This window comes from Leopardus geoffroyi, chromosome X (assembly GCF_018350155.1).
Source record: "Leopardus geoffroyi isolate Oge1 chromosome X, O.geoffroyi_Oge1_pat1.0, whole genome shotgun sequence".
Taxonomy (NCBI): Eukaryota; Metazoa; Chordata; class Mammalia; order Carnivora; family Felidae; genus Leopardus; species Leopardus geoffroyi.
Window position 1 is genome coordinate 32,547,637 of NC_059343.1, and position 17,754 is coordinate 32,565,390.

Consider the following 17,754-nt stretch of genomic DNA (forward strand, 5'->3'; position numbering starts at 1 on the left):
CCCTTGTTCATGCTCTGTCTCTCTCTCTCAAAAATAAATAAACATTAAAAAAATAAAAAAATAAAATGCCCATTACCTAAATCAATCTACTATCAAATTTAATGCCATCCCTACTAAAATACAAACAGCATTTTTCATAGAACTAGAACAAGTAATCCTAAAATTGGTAAGGAACCACAAAAGACCCAAAGTAGCCAAACACAAGTTTGCATTCCTATCAAGAGTGCAAGAGGGCTCCCATTTCTCCACACTCTCACCTACAACGTTTCTTTCTTCTCTTGTTGATTTTAGCCATTCTTACAGGTATAATGTGGTATCTCATTGTAGTTTTGATATGCACTTCGCTGATGATCATTGATGTTGAACATTTTATTTAAGTTTATTTATTTTGAGGGGGGCGGGGCAGAGGGAGAGGAGAGCGAGAATCCCAAGCAGGCTCTGCACTGCCAGTGAGTAGCCTGACATGGGGCTCAATCCCATGAACTGCTGAAATCAAGAGCTAGACCACCTACGATCAGCTAGAAATAAAGAAGGGTATGGGGCTCATAGCAACCAGCACATGGATCTTGGTGGACTGTGTATCTGATGGCAATGGTACCTGATCAGAGCATAGCCAGCAGTTTTGCCCACCTGTGGAGTGAGGACATTGGCCTTCTCTGGCCAGGAAGCACATCAGCAGTTCTACCTAGATTTGGTCCCCAGCCAGCATTCCAGTCTAGCCATAGAGCCCATCTTATGGCCCTACCCAGGCAGAGTGGCAAGCCAGCAACCCTATCCAACTGCAGAGCATAGCCTTTGAGCTTGCCCAACCAGGAAGCCCCTTCAGTGACCCTGTAAAGTCTTGGAAAGCACCCTATTTACCTTCTTGGCTGTGGAGCCCAGCATACAGTCCTGATTAATGGCTGAGCGCAGCTTGCAGCCTTGCCCAGGCAGGGAGCCCATTCAGCAGCAACTGTTCAGCCTTGGAGCACAGCCAGTGGTCTGCCCAATCACAAATCCTTGTCTGCTTCCTTGTCTAAAATGGGAGTACAAGCGGCAGTACCACCCAATAAGGGAACACAGCCAGTGACCCTACTTGACTGGAGATACTTGCAGAGTTTAGCCATGATCCCACCTGGCCATGGAGATCAGCTGGAAGTAAAACTGTTACTATTTGAATATGACATGATAATATATATGGAAAATATATATATGTATATATCATAAATATTCCACACAAAAAACTGTTAGAACTAATAAATGGATTCAGTAAAGTTGCAGGATACAAAATTAATATACAGAAGTCTTTTGCATTTCTATACACTAATAACAAACTACCAGAGAAATCAAGACAACAATCCCATTTACAATTGGATCAAATAGAATAAAATACCTAGGTATAAATTTAACCAAGGAGGGAAAATATCTGTACACTGCAAACTATAAGACATTGATGAAAGAAATTGAAGAAGACATAAATAAACGCTCATGAAGTAGAAGAATTAATACTATTAAAGTGCCCATTCTACCCAATGCAATCTACATATTGAGTGCAACCCTTATCAGCATTCCAAGGACATTTTTCAAAGAACTAGAACAATAATTCTAAAATTTGTATGGAACTCAAAACTCCCTGAATAGCTAAAACAATCTTGAGGAAGAAGAACAAAGCTGAAGTATCACAATCCTAGATTTCAAACTATACTACAAAGCTATAGTTATCAAAACAGTATGGTACTGGCACAAAAATAGACAAACAGATCAATGAAATAGAATAGAGGGCCCAGAACTAAACTCACACATATGTGATCAATTGATTTACAACAAAGGAGGCAAGAATATACAACAGGGGAAAACAGTCTCTTCAATAAATAGTGTTGGGAAAACTGGACAGCTACATGCAAAAAAAAAAAAAATGAAACTGAACCACTCTCTTATACCATATACAAAAATCAAGTCAAAATGAATTAAAGACTTGAAAGTAAGTCCTGAAACCACAAAACTTTTGGAATAAAATATAGTTGGTGAGCTCCTTGACATCAGTCTTAGTGACATCTGTGAGGAGGAGGGTGTGACTCCAAAGGCAAGAGAAACAAAAGCAAAATTAAACAAATGTGACTACATCAAACTAAAAAGTTTTTGTGCAGCGAAGGAAACCATTAGCAAAATGAAGAGGCAACCTACTGAATGGGAGAAGATATTTGCAAATCATATGTCTGCTAAGGGGTTAATATCAAAAATGTATAAGGAACTCATACAACTCAATAGCAAAAAAAATCTGAATAAAAATGGGCAAATGATCTGAACAGACATTTATCCAGGAAGACATACAGATTGGCCAACAGATGCATGAAAAGATGCTCAACATCACTAATTATTAGGGAAATGCAAATCAAAGCCGTAATGAGATATCACCTCATACTTTTCAGAATGGCTATTATCAAAAAGACAAGAAATAGCAAGTGTTTGCAAGGTTGTGGAGAAGAGGGAACCCTCATACACTTTTAATGGAAATGTAAATTGTTGTAGCCACTATGGAAAACAGTATGATAGTTCCACAAAAAAAATAAATATAGAAGTACCATATGATCCAGCAATTCCACTCCTGGGTATCAGGTATCTATCTGAAGGAAATGAAAATACTAATTTGAAAAGGTGTATGCACCCCTATGTTTATTGCATTATTATTTATAATAGCCAAGATATGGAAATAACCTAAGTGTCCATCAATAGATGAGTGGGTAAAGAAGATATGGTATATATGTACAACAAAATACTGCTCAGCCGTAAAAAAGAATGTATCTTGCCATTTGCAACATGGGTAGAACTTGAGTGTATTATGCTAAGTGACATAAGTCAGACAGAAAAAGACAAATACCACATGATTTCACTTACATGTGGAATCTGAAAAACAAAATTCAGGGTCATAGATATGCAGAACAGATTGGAGATTGCCAGAGGTGACAGGGGTTGGGAGGATGTAAAATGGGTGAAGGACATTAAGGTACAAACTTCTAGGTATTAAATAAATAAGTCCTGGGAATGTAATGTACAGCATGGGGAGTATAGTCAATAATATTATATTATCTGTGTAAAGTAACAGATTATAACTAGACTTACTATCGTGACCATATTGCAATGTAGACAAATGTCAAGTCACTGTATTGTACACGTAAAACTAATATAATATTGTGTGTCAGTTAAACCTCAGTAAAAAAAATACACACATTTGTAATCTCTGGGATTCAGGAACAGGCAGGTCTTACTGTAATTCTCCTTTATAAGTAAAGGAGAGTAAACATTATAAAGAACACCTATATGTTTGACGCTAATATATAAGCATGTGTGCATGTATTTGTACTCAAGAAAGTAATTTTCTTTTCTATATATAAAAAAAAGGAGCTAATGCCAAGATTTGAATGGATAGTCTTTATGACTTTGAATGGTCTTTGTGTGTCAAGAATGTTAATAAGAGTAGTCACAGAGAGGAAGACAGTAATTTAGACACTAAGAAACCTTAATGAAAAAGGAAGTAAGTGAAAGGAGAGTAGTTGATTGCAATAAGGATATGAGTGGATGATACAACCTGAGGGCTTGTGTTCCCATCTTACAAAGATGAAATATATACATATACTTCCATATACAGATGGATTCTTTCATTATTAGAAACAGAAGTGTGCTTTAGATCCGTGCTACAAATATTTCTAGATACAGATTTACTTGTCCCATCCAGTTTTACCTGTTGTTTTGGACCTATAAAGAAGTTGCTTGATGTCTTATTTTAAATGTATGAGTGAATTTTAAATTGCTATTCACAAGATGCAAAGATTAATTTCACTTGAATAGAGGGGCGCCTGAGTGGCTCAGTCATTTAAACCTCCAACTCTTGATTTCAATTCAGGTCACGATCTCATGATTCTTGGGTTCGAGCCCCACATTGGCCTCTGCAAGTCATTGTAGAGCCTGCTTGAGATTCTCTCTCTCCTTCTCTCTCTGTCCCTCCCTGGCTTGCACACTGTCTCTCTCAAAATAAATACACATTCAAAAAATTTTTCACTTGAATAGATATGTGAGGATATTTGATTCTGCTGTGTAGTTTTGCACACACAGATCTGTGCACACTAGATTTGCCATGAACTTGAAGCTCCCTACTATTCTGCATCCATGTCACATGATATGGAAACATTCTTTCATGGTGAATTTTTATGAACATGTTGAAAATTTTTAAATATATTCATTTGGAAGGTATGATAAAAAACAGCATTACTAAAGTTTTACCTATAATTTTGATGAATGTTTTAAATTGTTTTTCTAACATTTATTTTTTGAGAGACAGAGAGAGCACAAGCAGGGGAGGGGCAGAGAGAGAGAGGGAGACACAGAATCTGAAGCAGGCCCCAAGCTCTGAGCTGTCAGCACAGAGCCCAATGTGGGGCTCAAACTCATGAACTGCAAGATCATGACCTGAGCTGAAGTTGGACACTTTAACTGACTGAGCCACCCAGGCACCCCTTTATGAATAGTTTTCAATCTAGTCTGGGGACTTGATGCAATCCTGACAAGTGAGATAACAACTTTAGTATAAATGAAGCTAACATTATTTTGGCTGTGAATTTTAAGTTTTGCTTAACAAAATAATTGTCGTAATTATTTCCTTACAGTTTTAATATAAATGAAACTATACAAGTCTCTTTTACTTGGCACATTTATTTTGAAATTCCTTTCATATTGTAGTTGACATAACTAGGTTATTTTGTTAAGTAATTCTTTTATAGTTTTATTTTTACAAATGATATAGTGATCTAATATTCACCATGCTATAAAAATGTAAGAAGAGTATATATGAATATTGATTTCATAGTTAAAAAAATATTGATGAACCCAAGCAGAAGGTCATTGAGGAATCTTTATAGACATTAGGTGTTAAATTGACAGATGTGGAATCAAAATTGCACATGCACAGTGGAATACTCATCATGAATTCTACTTGATGTTAGAATGAAAGAGAAATCACAAAGTAAGCAGTAAGTAGAAAAATGTTTAAACATCTTCATGTGGATCTTCTTCTATATTTGGATGCATTTTCATTACTCGTTCTATAGGAGTCTTAACAGAATCATAGCTCCATCCCTTCCTGGTAAACAACTTCTCAAGGAAGCCTGGCATCCTGTAGCCCTTGAGTTGAATGAAATCTTTAAAGGCAATTGTTCCATAAAGATCTTCAATAATATCCTTTTCAGGAACCTTCTTTCCAAAACTACCATCTTGACCTTCAAGTAAGACCTTGGGGTCAATCAAAGGTTCATCATTTATTAGCTTTTTCCACAACTTGGGCTTCAGGTACCATGCTCCATACCTCATTTTCACCCAATTGGGTTTATAAGGATTCTCTGGTGGCTGGAGTTTCTTCTCCCAATCTTTATCCTGTAAGGAGAATCTTATGCCCTCCATCTCATCTAGCCCCTTCCTGTTCTTTAGATCCATAGGAACCTGGTTTACTTTCTTCAGGCAGACCACTTTACGGGTTAGTTTGCACTCATACCCAAGGTCAAATAGTTTCATGATGAACTCTTCATCAATGCCCGAGTCTCTGAAAGTAGCAACCCATTTGCAGAATTTACGAACTTCTCTTGGTACTTTTCTTTGAAGAGGAGGAATTTTGAGCAAATCATCTGTGCTTGATTTCTTTTCTTCAGGAGGCACTTTGTCTGGATGTGACCCAGGAGTCTTCTTGGGAAGTTCAACTTTGGCAGGACATTTCTCACAACGCTTTGTGGGAGACTTCCTTCTTTTCTCAGTGTTCTTACAAGAAGCCCAAGTGGCCTCCAGCTTCCTGTCAGGATCCAGCACTTCCAGCACCTTTAGTAAGAGGTCTGCAGGTAGATCTTTCTCCAAATCTGGGTCGAGAGCCAAGGGATGCTCAGTCAGTTGGGCCTCAATGTCCTCTAAGAATGCCTTCCGTGCTAGCTGGGCTGGTGAGAGAGTAGAAAACAGGTCTGCTTCCTTGGTCATCTTTTTATGACTCTTTGTTGGGGCAGGTTGGGGAACTCTGTGAGTAATCACAGGGAGAAAGCCCTCCTTAGGGCTGCGAGTGATCAGACCTTTACAAGGTGGACACCCCCTTCTGAAGTCATCCAGCCCCTCTTTCACAAATATCCACCTCCGGCTGTCCAGGGAGGTGGGGAACTTCAGAAGCTTCTTCTTGTGATTTGCAAAACACTTGGAAGGTAATTTGTCTTTGTACCAGGGCTTGCAGTTCATGCCCAGGGGCATTGGTTCCAGTGGCCCTGGGGCTAACAGCCACTTCTTGTTCTCCATGGTACCTCTAGCCCCCGGGCGACCGCCAGCTTTAGTGGTTTGTTTTCCAGTTGCTAGGAGACTTCGTAGCCAGGCGCCCCCAGATTCTTCCCAGAGGGGGGTCCACGCAGTTGCCTCCTGGCAGCCAGCTTTCTCCTGGGATGGGTGCCGAAACTTCATTCCTTTTTGTTGAAGGGTACTATTCCGTTATGTGGGCGTACTCCACACTTTAATAATCCATTCGCCTTTTAATGGGCCTGTGGGTTAATTCCAATTTGAGGGTATTACAAATAAAGCTGCCACAAATATTTGTGTTCATATCTTTGTACATCATTTCATTTCTCCTGGGTAAACTTTAGCAGAGAGGAATAGCAGAAGCATATGATGGGTGTTTGTTTAACATTTTAGGAAACCACCTAACTTTCCCCAAGGGGATGTTTAATATTCCTTCCAATAATGTATGAGAATTGCTCTTCGTCCACATAGTGCCCAATACTTGGTATGATTAGCCATGTTAATTTTGGCTATTCTGATAGGTGTATAGTGGTATCTCACTGTGCTTTTAATTTGCATTTCCCTAATGACTATCTGTTCATGTGCCTAGTTGCCATTTATCTCTCCTGTGGTGAAGTGTCTGTTCAAATTTTTTACACATTTTTAAATTGTATTGCTATATATCATTGAGTTATGAGTTCTTTGTGCATTCTGAATGTAAGTCCTTTATCAAATATATGATTTGTAAATTTTTCTCTCAATTTTTTCTCTCCACCTATGGCATACATTTTCATTGTCTTAACAGTGTTTTTCAAAGCGCAGAGTTTTGACATTTGATGACGTCCAATGTATCAGTTTATTTTTTTATGGATTGTTCTTTTTGTATTGTATCCAAGAAAACTTTCCCTATGCAAAGGTCATAAAGGTGGTTTTCATTCTGCTAAGTTTTATAATCTTAGGTTTTACATTTAGATCTGTCCTCTACTTAAATTTAGTTTTTTTAGGTGACGCAAAATATGGATCAAAGTTTTTATTTTTTTATTTTTATTTTTTGCCTGTGGATATCCCATAGTTCCAGAATTTTTTTAAGAATCTTTTTTTTTTTAAGTTTATTTTTTTGGGGGGAGACAGAGAGAGAGAGTGCACACACATTTGCCTGAGCAGGTTAGGGACCTGTAGGTTAGAGAGAAAGAGACAAAATTCCAAACAAGCTCCATGCCATTAGTGCAGAGCCTGATGTGGGGCTCAAACCCACAAACTGTGAGACCATGACCTGAGCTGAGAGCAAGAGTTGGATGCTTAAGTGACTGAGCCACCAGAATTTTTTTTTTTTTTTGAAAGAGAAGCTTTTCTCCACTGAATTACGTTTGTAATTTGGTAGGTGTAAGTTGTCATATTTCTGTGAGTTCATTTCTGGACACTTTGCTGCTTCACTGCTTTCTCTGTATACCAATTCCACACTGTGCTGATTACCTTGTATTTTATAAGTCTAAAAATAAGACTGTATTCGTCCTTCAAGTTCGTTCTTCTTCTGCGAAGTTGTTTTGACTATTCTAGGTCTTTTGAATTTCTATAGGAATTTTAGAATCAGTTTGTCAGTGTCTATAAAAAAACCTGTTGGGATTTTGATTAGGATTTGGTGGAATCAATAAATCAATTTTGATATCTAATATTGAGTTTCCTGACCCATGAAAAAAGTCCATCTCTCCATTTACATATATTCTTTCATTTATCTTAGCAATATTTTGTACTTGTCAGTGCATAGTTCTTTCACATCTTTTTTTCTCTAAGTTTTCCTTAATATTTTATGTTTTTTGATACTACTGTAACTAGTATTATAATTTTTAGTCACCATGTTCATTGTTACTATATACAAAAATAATTTATTTTTGTGTATTGATCTTGTATCATGCAACTTTTGTAAACTGACATCAATTCTAGTAGCTTTTTTTAAAGTTTATTTTTTGTTTTGAGAGAGAGAGAGAATATGCAGGAAGAGCAGAGAAAGAGGGAGAGAGAGATAATCCTAAGCAGGCTCTGCACTAACAGTGCAGAACTCATGAACCATGAGATCATGACCCGAGCCAAAACCAAGAGTCAGATGCTTAACCCCACAGAGCCACTTGGGCACCCCATCTAGTAGCTTTTTTCTTTTTCTTTTTTGTAAAGTCCATTGAATTTTCTACATTGAGAATCATGTCATCTCTTAATAAAGATAGTTTCACTTCTTCCTTTCCAGTCAGAAAAAACTTTTTCCTGGCCTTATTGCACTGGCTAGAACCTACTTATATTGATTATTCATTTTTGAGAGACAGAGAGAGAGAGACAGATATGAGTGGGGGAGGGGCAGAGAGAGAGGGAGAACAGAATCTGAAACAGGCTCCAGGCTCTGAGATGTCAGCACAGAGCCCAACCTGGGTCTTGAACTCACAAACCGTGAGATCATGACTTGATCCAAAGTTGGGCACTTTACCAACTGAGCCACCCAGGTGCCCCAATTTTTATATTATTTCTGATCTTAGGGGGAAAGCCATTAAATGTGATGCTAGCTTTAGGTTTTTTGTACGTATTGTTTTCCAGTTTAAGTTCCTTTTTATTCCTAGAGGTCTGAGGCCTAGTGACAAATGCTTTGTTTCAGATATGTGGATTGTGTCAAATGTTTTTTCTGCACCCATTGAGATGTTCATACAGCTTTTACTTTCTAAAGTAAAGTTTGCTAAAATAATAAATAACAGGGGCGCCTGGGTGGCTCAGTCGTTTGGGCGTCCGACTTCGGCTCAGGTCATGATCTCGCAGTCCGTGAGTTCAAGCCCCGCTTCGGGCTCTGTGCTGACAGCTCAGAGCGTGGAGACTGTTTCGGATTCTGTGTCTCCCTCTCTCTCTGACCTTCCCCCATTTATGCTCTGTCTCTCTCTGTCTCAAAAATGAGTAAATGTTAAAAAAAATTAAAAAAATAAATAAATAACAGTGATTTCCATGTGGCTTGAAATTTTCTTTGTGGGAAGATTTTTTTGTTTTTTGTTTTTTTCTTAACTGCAAATTCAGCTTCTCTAATAGCTATAGGGATATTTAGGTTATCTGATTTTTCTTGAAGGAGTTTTAGTTTGTATATTTCAAGCAATATGTTTGTTTTATTTATATTGTCAAAATTATTGTCATAAAGTATCCATACTATTTCCTTATTGTCTTTTAGTATCTGTGGAATCTATGGTAATGTCACCTCTTCCATTGTTGATTTTTGTAGTTTGTATCTTCTTTTTTCCTTTTCTTCCTAATCAGACTGGGTACAGAATAAGACAATTTATTGACCTTCTTAAATAAAGTTTTTAATTTCATTGACTTTTCCCATTATTTTTTGTTTTCTTTTTGATTGGTTTCTTCTCCCGACTTTGGTCTGTTGTTGTGTCACCCTTAATGGTCTGTTCATGGCAATCTACAATGCTTTTTCCAGCATGAACCTCAAAACTCTTCCAGCGTCTACTCATTACCCAATTCCAAAGCTACTTCCATACTTTTAGGTATTTGTTACAGCAGCAACTTACTTCTTGGTACCAATTTCTTAGTCCTTTCAGGTTGCTGTAACAGAACATACTGCACTGGGTGGCTTATACACAACAGAAATCTATTTCTCACAGTTCTCGAAGCTGGGAAGTCCAAGTTCAGGATACAGGCAGATTAAGTATCTGGTAAGAATCAACTTCCTGGTTCATAGACACCCATCTTTTCCTGTGTCCTCACATGGCATAAAGACTTAAGAATCTCTCTAAGGCCTCTTTTATAAGGACATTAATCCCATTCATGAGTGCTCCACCCTCAAGACTTAATCACCTCCCAAAGGTCTTATGCCCAAATACCATTATATTGGAGATTAAGTTTCCACATATAAGTTTGGGTGAGACATAGTTAGCCTGCAGCATGTGGACATTCATTAAATTTTATATATTTTATAACCTCCACACTACTTTTTGAATTACTTTGGCTTAAAGACTATATCACTCTTAAATAGATTTTAACATAAAAATATTTACCAGGGCTCCTGGGTGGCTCAGTTGGTTAAGCATCTGACTCTTGGTTTTGGCTCAGGTCATGGTCTCGTAGTTAGGGAGATCAAGCCCTACATCATACTCTGCACTAGAGGCATGGAGCCCACTTGGGATTCTCTCTCTCCCCCCTCTCTCTCTCCCTGTCCCTCCCTCACTCTCACTTGCTCTCTGTCTCTTTATCTCTCAAAATAAATAAACATTTTAAAAGTATTTACCCATGTAATGGTCAGCTTCATTGTTCTTTACTCCTTGCTTTAGATCAATATATCTATTGTATCATTTTCCTTCAGGGAAAACAAAAATATAGTGTACCATATGTCTGCTGGTGAAGAAATTGTTCTTTTCTTATATGCTTGAATTTTTTCTTATTTTGCCTTGTTTTTTAAGATTTTTTTAATGTTTATTTATTTATTTGGGGGGAGGGACAAATAAATGTTTATTTATTTGGGGGGAGGGGCTCAGCATGGAGCCCGACATAGGGCTCCCATCTCACAACCATGAGATCACCTGAGCCAAGAGTATCAAGAGTTGGATACTTACTCAACTGACCCACCCAGGTGCCCCATTTCAGAGATATTTTTAAAGATGTATTTTCTGTGTATAGAATTCTGGGATGATAGGTTTTTTCTTTCAGTACTTAAAAAAAAGACAGCTCCATTGTTTTCTCATTTGCATTGTTTTGGACAACAGGTATAAAGTCACTCTGATTTTGGTTTGTACATAATGTGTCTTTTTCCTGCCTCTGGCTACTTTCAAGATGTTTTCTTTATCATTGTTTTTGAGCAAATTGATTATTATGTGCCATGGTATCATTTTTTTGTATTTCTTGTGGTTGTGACTTGTTGAACATCCTGAATTTGTGTGTTTATAGTTTCCATCAAATTTGCAGGGAAATTGCCCTAATTTCTCCAGATGTGTTTTCTGCCTTGCTTTTTTCTTCTCTTCTTTGTAGATTCCAATATTCCACATATTATATTACTTGAAGTTTCATACAACTCACTGATGCTGTGCTCATTTAAATGTTGTGGTTTTTTTCCTTTGTGATGCATTTCAGGTCATTTCTCTTGCTAGGTCTTAATGTACAGTAATCTTTTTTTCTGTAATATCTGATCTGTCATGAATGCCTTACAATATAGCTTTCATCTTACACTTTGAAATTCTTATCTCTAGAAGTTTGGTTTAGTTTGTTTTTTCATGTCTCTACTTAATTTTTTGAAAATTAGAAATATAGACATTAAAACTGTTTTAAGGTCTTTTCCTGATAATTTTAACATCTGTATCAATTCTGGGTTGGTTTTGATTGACTGGTTCATCTCTTAATTATAGAAGTATGTTACTGCCTCTTCCACTCTAGTAATTGCTGGATGCCAAAAATAATAAAATTTACCCAGGTGGGTGCTGGATTGTTTTGTAATTATGTAAATATTTTTGAAACTTGTTTCTATAAGCTGTTAAATTGCTTGGAAATGGTCTGATCATTTTGGGTTCTTTTTCAGATTTAATAGACAGAAACAGAGCAGTGCTCAATCTATGGCAAATTATTCCCTACTCTTCCATGTACACAACTAGTGCCTGTGAATATTGAGGCTTTCCAGTCTCGCTGGCAGGAACAGTCACTATCCTAGGCCTGGTATACATGCCAGGCATTGTTACTTATAATCTTTTTAGGTAATTCATTTCCTGGCATTAGGTAACTTCCTCATGAGCATCAATAATCAGTTGAACAATTAGGATGGGGGTGGGGTTGGGGTCTGAAAGTTTCTGAAGTTTTCTCTCTGCATAAAATTCTACTTTCTGGTCTTAAAAAGTCTACCCATTTTGTTCTCCAATGTCTCTTAGCTTAATCTCTTAAATTTAGAGTGAATGTTGGCCTCTGCCTAGACTTCCCCTCCCTGAACCATGGCCTAGAAATCTATTAAGTAATCTGGGGTAACCATAGGGCTCATCTCATTTGTTTTCCATCTCTCAGGGACGGATCTCTACTGCCTAATGTCCAGTGTCTTACAAACTATTGTCTTATATTTCTGCACCCCTCCCCTTTTTTTTTGGTTGTTTCAACAGGTAAATCTAGACCCTTTTTCTCTATCTTGACCAGAGGAAATTTTATTTTTCTTTCTTTCTTTCTTTCTTTTTGCTTTGTCTCCATGAATTTGGGAAGCTGCCCTCTCAAAAGTTACCCAAAGAATTCTTAACCATCAAATACCTTATCATATTCTTATCACTGATCTTAATCATTAAAAATTGTGGATCACAGGGCACCTGGGTGGCTCACTTAGTTAAGCATCTGACTCTTGATTTCGGCTCAGGTCATGATTTCATGGTTCAGGAGATTGAGCCCCATGTCAGGCTCTGCACTGACAGTGTGGAGCTTACTTAGAATTCTCTCTCTCTCTTTCTCTCTCATTATAAATAAATAAACATTAAAATTTTTTAAATATTTTGGATCATACTGACATTATTGAAATTTATATTCTTCCTGAAATTTTATACCATTCAGTTTTTCTCCTAATGCTTATGATATACATCCATTTTGAAATACACAACATGAATACCAAACTCCTCACCATACCACATTGCTATTTATAATTCTGATCTAACATAGCTTTTCTTTTGTCATCACCAAAATTCTCCAATACAAAAAATCACAGATTAGATATCATTCCTCAGTTATGGCCTGATAATATGTCTTTGTGTCTTTGTTTAAATCCATTTGGTTATTTATTCCTCTATTTACCACACATTTGTTAAGTTCTGTGCTGGATCCTCAAACTGCTGCAATTAAAAGTATAATTACTCTGTTTTCCCAATAATGAAATTCCCCTTATTTCTTTGCCAATGAAATCAGCTTTTTCATATCAATTACTTCAAAAGTTGTGCCCACATTTCATCTTTGAGGTAAATCTTTTCTGAATAAGTATTGACTGGTATAGGCGAAGATTACACATCAATGAAATGGAATTAAATGGAGCAGTACAACTAGGGTAAACTAAGGTTGGTATCAGAAGCTGAAGTGTGAAACTAGGAAATAAAAATGTGAGCAAGAAAATAGGAACGTGGTCTAAGTCTAGAGATAATTGCTTGTTTTGTTTTGTTTGTTTGCTGCAGTGTGAATCACTGGCAGACAATCTCCACTTAAATGCAGGGGCAAAGTAACATTTTCAGATGAGAAAATAAAGATGATTAGTAAGTTCACTTAAGTTTATGGCCAGAAATGGGACAAATTCTGATACTCAAATACCTTTAAAAGTTCTGTATCTTCCCACTTTGTCATATGACATTCAGATGACACTTGAGCAACTCCAGCCATCCCAGCCCTAAGCAACCACTGATCTACGTTCTGTCTCTTTAGATCTGCTGATTGTGGACATTTGATATGAATGGAATCATAGAATATGTGGTCCTTTTTTATTAGCTTCTTTTATTTAGCATACTGTTTTCATGTGTCATCCATATTATAGCATATGCTGGGTACTTTGTTTCTTTTTATTGCAAATAATTTGTGTGGATATACTATATTCATTAATCAATTGAACATTTGGGTTGTGTCCACTTTTTTATTATGAATAATGTTGCTATAAACATTTATGTACAGGTTTTTATTTTTCTATTCAGTCTTTTGAAATTCATTACTCGTATTTCCCCAGCTTCATTGAAATATAATTGACAATTTAAAATTTTATATCTTTAAGGTGTATGACTTAGTGAATTGTTAGACATTTATATTGTAAAACAATCAGCACAGTCAAGCTAATTAACATATCCAGCACCTCACACATTTATCATCTTTTCTTGTGTGTGTTGAAAACGCTTAAGATCTACCCTCTTAGCAAATTTCGAATATACAATATGATATTGTTAAAAAAATTTTTTACATTTATTCATTTTTGAGAGACACAGAGAGGCAGAGCACGAGTGGGGGAGGGACAGAGAGAGAGGGAGACACAGAATCTGAATTAGGCTCTAGGATCCAAGCTGTCAGCACAGAGTCCAACACGGGGCTCAAACTCACGAACCAGGAGATCATGAGCTGAGCCAAAGTTGGACGCTTAACCAACTGAGCCACCTGGGGACCCCAAATTTCAAATATACAATATGATATTGTTAACTATATTCACAGTGTTGTACATTAGATCTCCTGAACTTATCTTAAATAACTGAAACTTTGTACTCCACCAAGCTTCCCACTTCCTCCTCCCCCCAGCCTCTGACAATCAGCACTACAGTACTCTCTGCTTCTAGGAGTTTATTTTAGATTCTCTATGGAAGTGAAATCATGCAGTACTTGTTTTTCTGCATCTGGCTTATTTCACTTAGTATAACATTCTCCAGGTTCATCCACGTTGTTGAAAAAAGCAGGATTTTCTTCTTTTTTAAGGCTAAATAATATTTCTGAGTGTGTGTGTGTCTCACGTTACCTTGATTCATCTGTGGGTGAACATGTAATTTGTTTCCATATCTTTTTTTTAAGTTTATTTATTATTTTTGAGAGAGAGAGAAAGATAGCACGTGAGCAGGGAGGGGCAGAAAGAGAGAGAGAAACTCAAACAGGCTCCATACTGTCAGCTCAGAGCCTGACACGGGGCTCAAACTCACAAGCTGCAAGATCATGACCTGAGCCAAAACTAAGAGTCAGAAACTTAACCAACTGAGCCACCCAGGCACCTCTGTTTCCGTATCTCGGCTATTGTGAATAATGCAGCAACAAACATGGGAGTGAATGTATCTCAATATACCCATGATTTCATTTCCTTTGGATTTATATTGTAGAGTGAGATTGCTGGATCATAATGTGGTTCTATTTGTAATATTTTGAGGAACTTCCATACTGTTTTCCATAGTGGCTGTACCAATTTACATTCCCACTAACAGTGCACAAGGGTTCCGTTTTCTACACATCCTCACCCACACTTGTTATCTTTTATCTTTCTGATGAAAGCCATTTTCAAGTGTGAGGTGGTATCTCATTGTGGTTTTGATTTGCATGTCCCTGATAATTAGTGAAGTTGAGCACTCTTTTATACCTGTTGGCCATTCGTATGTCTTCTTTGCAGAAATTCAGGTCTTTTGTCCACTTTTTAATCAAAGTGTGTTGTTTTGTTTTGCTATTGGTTTGTTTGAATTACTTATATATTTTGGATATTAATCCTTCTCAGATATATGGCTTGAAAATATTTTCAACCACTCTGCAGGTTGCCTTTTCACTATGTTGATTGTTTCTTTTGTTTTGCAGAAGCTTTTTTGTTCGATTCAACCTCACGTGTCTACTTTTGCTTTTGTTGCCTGTGCTTTTGCCGACATATCCAAAAAATAATTGCGCAGCCTAATGTCAAGAACCTTTTCTGTATGCTTTCTTCTATTAGTTTTATAGTATCAGGTCCTATGTTTAGGACTTAATCCATTTTGAGTAGATTTTTTTAATATGGTATGAGATAATTTCATTCTTTTGCATGTCTATATCCTATTTTCTCAGCACCATTTATTGAAGAGCCTCTCTTTTCCCCATCGTGTGTTCTTGGCACCCTTGTCAAAGATCAGTTGATCCTAGATGTATGGATTTATTTCTAGGTTCTCTATTCTAGAGTTTCTTTGGTCTATATGTCTATTTTTATGCTAGTACCATACATTTTGATTGCTACAGCTTTGCAGTATATTTTGAAATCCGGAATTGTGATGGCTCCAGTTTTGTTCTTCTTTCTCAGGATTGCTTTGGCTATTTGGGTTCTTAAATTCATTAACCCTTGTTTTGTGACCTAATGTGTAGTCTCTCCGGGAGAATGTTTTGTGTGCACTTGAGAAGAATGCATGTTCTTCTACTCTTGGGTGGTAACTACTATATGTACCTGTTATGTCTGTTTAGTCTATAATGATCTCAAATCAGTTCATGATTGCTTTTCTGTTCTATTGTAAGTGAGGCACTAATGTCCCCTACTATTATTATACTGCTATCAATTTCTGCTTTTAGATCTGTCAATATTTGCTTTATATATGTGGCTGCTCTGAAATTGGGTGCCTATATATTTATAATTATTATATTGTCCTATTGAATTGCCACTTTAATTATTATACAATGACCTTATTTGTCTCTAGAGAGTTTTAAACTTAAAGTCTATTTTTTCTGATAAGTATACTTAACCTTGCCAGGCTGGATAAGGTGAGCAGGACAGGCCCACCACTAATAACAGCATCCCTTTGGGGGCCTTTTAAAGTTATGGTGCTACTGCTCCAGGGTCAAGGACAGGAGACTGGTGCTCTCCATACTCCCACCACACTCCCCCTGGCATCAGCATGACATAAAAAAAAAGCCAGTGCAGAGGATTGACTGTTTTTTTCTCCTCTAACTACATAAACATATGTCTAATAAATATATATCCATTTCCACCAACTCTTGTGAGAGCAATAAGTTGCCATGACCAAAACATATTACATGAGTTTCATGCTAATGAGGTTTGAGAAGCTGATAAGTTTTTCTGTTTTTTCATTTTTGTTAGTTTAGTTATATATTGACCAGCACTTATCAGTCCATACAGTGCATGTATGTCATAGAATCTAATGGTAGGAAGAACATGTAATGCAAAAAAAAAAAAAAAAAAAAATGGAAGGGGGAACAGGGGCCATCACAGGATATATAAGTATGTATTTATCACAGTAATTTGAGGTATTCACTTGTATCTTCTTATGGTTGTCATTAGATCAGCACAGAATTCAGTTCAAGATTTGGTACCTGGGCATTGTCCTATACAGTTCTTGCTTATGTGGATATCAGAGCTTCTAGCACTCTGAAGCAAGTTGGAGATCCACAAGAGTTCTGAGATCAGCTTGTATATACTGATAGGAAATGACCTTTGTCCCCCCTTTCTAAGCATACACATTTTTTAAATAATAGACAATCTAGAGCTGTTTCCTTTACCTTTTTGTACCTTTTCTCATGTGTAAAATGAAGTGGTTGAAGCAGATTATCTGGCTTCGTAGACCAAAATAATTTAAATCAGGGAGACTTTTTTCATAAATATTTGACTAATCTCTGTGTAGGGAGAATTTTAAAGCACCATCTCAATGATCTTTAAGGAGAAACGAAGAGCTTTATCCTTCCATTAAGAACAGAGAATGAAGTCCTTATATCTTAGAAGTAAGCAGACATTTTAGGAGCTTGGATCAATGCATTTAGAAAATAATTTAGTCCTCTGTATTAAAGAATTCTTAGTTTCCAGGAAAAGTTGCAGCTGCCTTCCACAATATAAGCCTTTTGATCCATTATCTCTCAAAACTAGTGCTCTAAGGAATCAGTTGTTTGGTCTCCTTTTAAACAGTCACATTAATGTTTTTTTTAATTATTTTTTTAAGTTTATTCATTTTGAGAGACACAGAGAGACCGAGTAGAGGAGAGGCAAAGAGAGAGAGAGATGGAGAGAGAATCCCAAGCAGGCTCCGCCCTGTCAGTGTG

General features: G+C 36.9%; 2 protein-coding genes across 2 annotated transcripts in view; one reads left to right on the forward strand and one right to left on the reverse strand.

Annotated features, from left to right (window-relative positions):
- PRRG1 (proline rich and Gla domain 1) overlaps window positions 1–17,754 on the forward strand; it is a 309,337-nt gene that overhangs the window by 86,344 nt on the left and 205,239 nt on the right. The gene's annotated exons all lie outside the window — the stretch shown is intronic.
- Window positions 4,667–6,309, reverse strand: LOC123593988 (protein FAM47E-like). Its single transcript, XM_045470524.1, has one exon. The coding sequence runs from the start codon at window positions 6,295–6,297 to the stop codon at window positions 5,020–5,022; it is 1,278 nt and encodes a 425-aa protein (XP_045326480.1). The 5' UTR covers window positions 6,298–6,309; the 3' UTR covers window positions 4,667–5,019.

Excerpts from the sequence above, each read along its gene's own strand:
- LOC123593988 (XM_045470524.1), bottom strand. The coding sequence starts at position 6,297 with ATGGAGAACAAGAAGTGGCTGTTAGCCCCAGGGCCACTGGAACCAATG.